A 7482-nucleotide genomic window follows, 5' to 3' on the forward strand; every position below is an offset into this window, starting at 1 on the left:
AGCCCAGGATACGATTGGCCTTCTGGGCTGCGAGCGCACATTGCTGGCTCATGTCCAGCTTTTCATCCACCAGTACCCCCAAGTCCTTCTGGGCAGGGCTGCTCTCAATCCCTTCATCCCCCAGCCTGGATTGATACTGGGGGTTGCCCTGAACCCAGGTGCAGGACCTTGCACTTGGCCTTGTTAAACCTCATGAGGTTCACACGGGCCCACTTCTCCAGCTTGTCCAGGTCCCTCTGGATGGCATCCCATCCCTCTAGCCTGTCGACTGCACCAAGCTTGGTGTCATCTGCAAACTTGCTGAGGGTGCACTCGATCCCACTGTCTATGTCACTGATGAAGATATTAAACAGTACCGGTCCCAATACGGACACCTGTGGGATGCCACTCGTCACCAGTCTCCATCTGGACATTGAGCCATTGACCACTACCCTCTGGATGCGACCATCCAACCAATTCCTCACCCACTGCACAGTCCACCCACCAAATCCATACCTCTCCAGTTTAGAGAGAAGGATGGTGTGGGGGACCATGTCAAAGGCCTTACAGAGGTCCAGATAGACGACATCTGTAGCCCTTCCCATAAGTATTGCATTTTACTGATGCTCAGGAACAGGAGTGCAGAAGCCATACCCATACACAGTTTCACAGTATGGGTCTTCAGCAACACAGCAAGTTGGAGAAGCCTAAGTGGCACCTGGGCTTGAACTTGGAGAGTACCTTGCCTTCAGTACTCTCTGAGCAGATGCTGACACAGAGTTGGATCCTGAAGGAAGCTGGATGCTTAGCCTTTTTAGGCAAGGTCACGACAACAAACTAGGAAGCTAAAAGGGAAAAAACGTACAGTAAAGAGAAGCTAGCCAAACAGAAGGGTTGGCCTACAGGTCTCGATTCTATGTGAAAGCTCATGTAGGCAGCACGCTGCCATGCCACTGTCTGGCAGTGACCCAGGTCTACGGCCAGGAAGAGAAAGCTTTGACTGTATAGCAGAGCTCCACGACCCTTCCCAAAAACACACAAAACGGAGCAAAAATCCACAAGATGCGCCCACCGGCCACAGCGAAGGAGAGGCAATTTCTTCAACAGCTGTAGGCAGTGTAACCACATGACTTGGATGAGGTTTTCAAAAGTGCGTAAGACACAGAACAACAACTCCTTCCAACACAAGACCTGCTCGGTCTTTTGGCACAGCTGAGCTAGTCATCTGTTACAAGAACATAGCATTGGCAGGACCAGGCCCTCAGAAGCAGTTCTGGAGCTTTTATCCTATCATTTTCATTAAGTGTAATTGGTTGCCCCGAGAGCCCTTAATGCCACCGACCTCGGGGTCCTCTTAACCCCGAGCCAAGCCACAGCACACGGTGCCACTCCGGCAGTCCTGCCTCCTCCTCCTCACAGACAAGGAAGTTAAAAGCTTTTCTGAAAACAGAATGTAGCTCAAGAAAATGACAGTTTGGGTTTCTGAATATGTTGTGTAACCAACTTCATCCAGCACCTCAGCTCACTTCAGAGAGGACCCTTTGCACAAGATGTGAAGGGCCAGCACAGCCTACGCTTTGAACTATGACAGGGCTTACAGTCTCCCCAGGGAAAACTAAACAATTCCTTCTCAACAAGCAGTATCCCATTTCTTCTTCATTTGTTACCATATTTTTTCTTAATCCTGGGTCAGAAAAGCTTGAGTACTGACTACAGCTGTCCTAGCTCCACAGCCAAGAACTTGGAAGAGGCACAGAAAGTTGCTCTTGGAGGCAGTGGGAGGTTCCCCCCCCAAAAAAAAGGCAGATTTATTCTTTTCCATTTACCAGGTAAGCTCAGTTTTATCTAATTGAACTGGCAAAACATGCTTGTTAGGTCAGAAGACAGAGATGAATGTTTGTAAGAATCAAGGGTTCGAGGCATGTATTTATTCAGAAAGAATACATTTGTTGCAATTTTCAAACATTTTCTGCATCACACCTCCTGCCTAGAATAACTGCGTCAGCTTATGCGAGGAGGTCAGCTGGATCCCTCCTGCTGCTGCTGCCTCCGCCATGTCACTCACCCAGCTCCTGAGACATCTCGGGGGATGCGGAAGGGGAGAGCCAGAGCAGCCAGGAGAGGCAGCAAACGGGCCGCCTGCTGCGGGAGCAGACCCAGACCCACCTGCTGCCTCCTCCCCAAAGGGGAGCAGAGAGCAGCCCGGAGGCGGGCAGGCCTCACCGCAGGGGAAGGGGGCAACACCCCGAGACGGAGCAGGCCCGAGGCTACCTGCGCTCAGGGGAGGAGCGAGCTGCCAGAAAACCCACAGCTTACCGATCTCAACAGAAGTGAAAGAAAAAGGCTAAAAACCTAGAGAGATGGACGTACTCAAAACACTACCACCCAAACAGCCTGATCTACAGCAAGGAAAAGCAGAGTTGTCAAGGAAAAAGAGCACCTGAGTAAAATTACACCTTAAGAGGCAAATTCTCTGTTTAAAGACATTTCTACCCTGAAGAAAACAGACGTTGGTACCACACTCTGCACATTATAGCACCTGTTTGGTTGGTGAAACTTGTTTATGAAGAATTTTACAGAAAGAAACTCTTTCCAAGGATCATATTGAAAATTAAAGAGAGATCTTTTTGCAACACTAACCAGGTAACCCAAATAAATTCCTGTCTGAATGTATCTGAAAAATCCCTGAACACAACCTCAATGAGATGCTTTTTCAGTCCTTTGATGTTTGGTCTTTCCCTTATACACTAATACAATGGAAACTACAATTCTCTTTTTTAAAAACCACCCACTCCTCAAGATCAAAAAAGTTATCTAAGTAAGACTGAGGCAGCGTGACTGGGGTGTGACTAAGGGAGGTACTTCACAAACCAGTGAAAAACACACAAGCCAAATAAACAGAAGGAAAGTATCAAACCTCACTGTATACCCAAACATTTTAAAGTCCTCCAGTTTTCACACCTTCATGACTTTTACAGGTGCACAGAGGAAAGGAAGGGCCAGGAGACAGAGGCTGAGAGACGAATTCAGCAGGCATGGGGCCGGCAGCACAAGTGCTTGAAGATGCAATCCCTTAAGCTACCAATTAATAAAATAAAAGTAACAAAAAAAAATTCATTTTTAAAATTCAAAATTACAATCCCATTCTAGCAATTTCAGACAAGTAACTTTGCTGAGTAAGGGGGAAGCCCACAAGCCAGGCCCAAGGGTTATGAGATGCCAGAAAGAACCAACTGTGCCCGGCGTGCCCAGCATCCCGCAGCACTTTGCTCTGCAGGTAACTTGCTAACTGAAAATACACCACTCTTAGACCAGTCTAACTCTCCTATCATCCAACTTCTTCCTCTATCAAGTGGCATAACACCACTAAGGCTGGCAGGGTTTCTAAATTGCCTGGAAAATGGTAGAAAAATGCACCTCTAAATGAGATTTTAAATTTAAACGGATGCATATCTTTAACCTCCTGGTATTCATGCCATTTGCTACAAACCACAAGAAACGGGCACTCACAACGTGGCTGTTCCTGTCACATGGTCTAAATTAAAGAAGACAGATTGACAGTACCACAAACCATGACTGCTGAAATTGAAATGGAAAAACCTATTATTGTGCATTTTTATTACGCAGTTTTAATACAAGTAGTTTTATCAGCTGTATTCCTAATACACATTCCTGTTTGCTAAATGTTTTAAAAGAAAAGCAGAGTCTACCATGAATTAGAAGAATTAGAACAAGTCAATATGAAAACACTTATATGCCCATATGGCTGCATGTGTAAACCCCCACACCATTTCCCAAATAAAACTTTCTGTAAGAAGTTAAACAGGGCAAATATTTGCTTATGCTTGTAGGTATTATGCACAGCTGCAACTGTAAGACTGAAGGCAGTCTATGCAGCGTCGCCACGTGCTAGTTTCATACCAGGAAGTGACACACAACCATCTGAAAAAAGTTCTTTAAAATTTGCCTGCAGAGAAGCTCATTAACCTGATACACATAAATCCACCAGAAACACAGAAGCTCAGGACATGGCAGTTCCACTTTGAATATTAACAAACACTTTTGTATGCAGAGTATTCAGCCAGTACTGCAAGTCTGCAAAAACCAATGTGTCCTTCATGAATGATCAGGTTGGGGTATACACTTGGACAGAACACAGGAAAAGGAAACCACTCATTTACAGCAAAATTACTTGAAAAAACGTTTGTCTTGTTTTAAAATGTAAGTGGGGAAACCAAACGCTGCTGTCTGTCTCTTCCTATTAGATTTAACTCGTTAAGCAGCTAGGAACCATTACTGAGAACTAAGCAACCCCTAACTCTCTTTTAAAAAGGGTCTTGCTTTGTTAGGGATCACCAGTAAGCAAGGGGATCGCCAGCAAAGCCCAACAGCTGGTGACCTACTGACCACGGCGTGGCCAGAATCTGCCTAAGCCCAGGCCAGGTTCCCCTCCCCCGCCCTTGCGCCGCGGCTACATTTGGTGTGCCTGAGCAAACTACATTTTGTTCAGGGCTAGCATTCCTGGGGGCAGTTAATTTCTGAAGAGGATGGAGCACAGGCACAGCCCTATTTTCACCTCCTGTCACACAGCCAGCAGGGACCTGGCAGGCAGGAAAAGCGACAGATGTCACGTATCTCTCTGGTGATACAGCTGCCTTGCTGATATGAACCCACCGCCTAAAAAACTTTGACACCACAACATGAAGCAGTTGGGATCTTCTCCACCCACTCTAAGTTGCCAGACAGCATCTGGGCAAAATCCAATCTATTACAACAGAAACTAGAGGCTGGCTGAACTCATACAGCCCACTCACACCTCTAACAGCTAAAGCCTTACTTTCACTCAGCAATCTCCACTCAACAGGTATATCTGGATTTCTTCACAGATCCACCTGTCTTTCTGGCCATGGATTAAACTTAAAATCTGCTTAGCTGCAGGACAAAAATGCTTTATTTTTAATGATGAAATTCCCAAGAATTTGGCTTTTGAAATCTTCACCAAAAGAAACTTGTTGATCTGCAGCAAAGTACTGCATCACACCTGGTGTTTAGATGCAAACTCATGTGCTTGTGTTATTTGTGTTACCAGGCAAGCAGAATATCTAACCTAGAAAACTAAAAGCGAAATAACACACGAGTGAGGAAACAGCTATCCACATGAGGAGCCCAACCCTTTCACCCTGCTACCCCCTGCTCTCTGCATGTGTGTGCGTCCATGCATCTGTGCTTTCAGGCAATCAACACTATCACGACATGGTGTATCAAATTCTAACAGATTTATCAAAGGCCCTCATTAATACAATTTTCAAGCCAAGCACTGAAAGTCATCTTCAGGGACCAGGACTGGAAAATTTGATGAGCAAGCATTTTAAAACACACGCTTATTTTTCTGTTCTGAAAGCTTTGTGGGGCAGAAACACGCCTTGCAAGGCAAGCAGTAATTGCATTGCAATTTCTAAAGGTTAAGTCAGGAAAAAGTGAAGGTCATAGTTAGCACCTCTCTGCCTCGCTGGGTTGGGATACATAAATACAACCGCGATCCTTCCCAAGTTAAACGGTCTCAGGCTCTCGGTAGAAAGCTCTTGGTTTCAAGCTCCTTAGACACCATTAGAAGCACTGCCAAAGCTGCCTAAAAAGAGGAAAAAAAAAAGCCCTGATCGTGTATAATGGAACAGTTTCCTACTCCACACTGCTTGTGCTTTCCCCACTTACACTTTCTGCGACACTGCTGGCAGAGGTGTTTTTTGGAAAAAACAAACTTATTTTCCTGACTACTTAAGGCAAGTAAACATGCCAGGGCATTTGTCACAAACGCATGATATCCGACAAAATGCCAACTAGTGTCACTGCATTTAGTCAGCCTACATGCTTATCTTCCTTATTTCAATGAGATCTTATCATTCACTTCTTGTCCCCAGAGCATTGTTAAGTTGCTCCATAGACTTTAACAATTCTGTGTCTCCTCAGACATATTTCAACGGCCCACTACAAAATATTTAAGTTTGCATATGCCACCTGATAAAGCACTTCTAAAATACATCCCTCATAAGAATGCCAGAGTCATTCAAAAGCCACCTAACTTCAGCCTATTTAATAAAAAAAAATTCAAAAGCAACTAAGTATTAATTTTTCTTGTTTTGAAATAAGAAGATTCTTTTACATATTAGGTTAACAATGACAGTGTAGTTAGTTAAACCTGCAGCAGACTCAACTGCTGCTGTTCCTTGACAGTTTGGTTGGCATCTCCATGCCAAACACAATGGTCATAAATTAAAATCCAATTAATCCAGCAAACCACATCTTGGAAAACTACAAGTCCGGATCTGAACACTCATACTCAAGGCTCTAATTTCCAGAAAGTTCTCTTTTTAAAGTGTAATTACTCCAGAAATGCTGGAAATTACGTCTTCTCTTTACATCAGGTTTCCATCCCAGCTAACATTTCACACCACTAGTTTGTTATCCCCAGGTGGGCTGACTGATCTGGATTCTGTTCCGAATCATGAACCTTCACGTGCTTCACTAAGTTCCAGTTCACAATTTTCACTGTTAGTAACATCAAACCGGAAGAAAATTTGATTACCTTTTCAGATGGAGCAGCCAGGTACCAGAAGATAACAAAACTTGCCAACTTGAGTGGGTGAGGCATGGGTTGTCAGACTTTAAGTTACTTTTCAAGAATTTCACTTAAAGATTCTAATATGAATTCTTCATTTAAGTGGTTGGACTTGGCCTAACATTGCAAATCACTGGTCGAGCTTCAATTGATTTCATTCACTTAAGAGAGTGCAGTGCCAAAATTGAGTGATTTCCAAAGTCTTCTCCCCTGAAAGTCAAATACTGCTCCATACAAACTCTTTATCGGACACATTTCAGCATATTTAAAAGCAAATACAGAGATGACAGAAAACAGTCAGGATCTGCACACAGCAGACCAGCGACAGGAAAGGATGTGGTTAAAAAAATGTACACGTTCTATCAACAGTTCACTTCAATGTTACAGTATTCTCAGTGTTTGCTCTTTTAACCTATTTATAAGTTTCCTCAAGACATATCCTTACAGTGTTGCCCAAAAGATACATCACTGAAGTTTTCTTTTTGCCAAATTGTGTATTTAATATCAAAGTTTACATGAGAACGTAGAGAACTTTAGATGAAATCTTCCCAGTAAAGCTTCATATGATAAAGTACTTTCATTTCCTTATTTGTACTGCCGCATACCTTCCCCTAAAGCATATACGAACAACTAAGAAAAAGCAACTGTTCGGGGAGAGAAAAAAAAAAGGGGGGGGCAAAAAACGCATACCCCCAAAAAACCCTAGAAAGACGTTAAAGCAGATTTTATAGAACTGAATGAGTTTGGTTTTGGCCTTTTCCCCTTTTTTTTGTTAATTTCAAATAGCAGCCAAAAGGAAAAAATGCAAACCCGGAGCTTTCGCCCTGCACCCGGTCCCGCCACCCTGTCCGCCGCGAAAGCTTTCCGATCAAAGCCGTGAAGACGCT

General features: G+C 44.0%; 1 protein-coding gene across 1 annotated transcript in view; it reads right to left on the reverse strand.

Annotated features, from left to right (window-relative positions):
* Nucleotides 1–7482, reverse strand: part of CCDC88C (coiled-coil domain containing 88C) — a 101903-nt gene that overhangs the window by 91744 nt on the left and 2677 nt on the right. Inside the window, exon 3 of the mRNA XM_009319527.1 lies at nt 6563–6649. Within this exon, the coding sequence (XP_009317802.1) occupies nt 6563–6649 (87 nt within the window). The remainder of the gene's footprint in view (nt 1–6562; nt 6650–7482) is intronic.

The sequence above is a fragment of the Pygoscelis adeliae genome, unplaced genomic scaffold, assembly GCF_000699105.1.
Source record: "Pygoscelis adeliae isolate BGI_AS28 unplaced genomic scaffold, ASM69910v1 Scaffold71, whole genome shotgun sequence".
NCBI classification, from domain to species: domain Eukaryota; kingdom Metazoa; phylum Chordata; class Aves; order Sphenisciformes; family Spheniscidae; genus Pygoscelis; species Pygoscelis adeliae.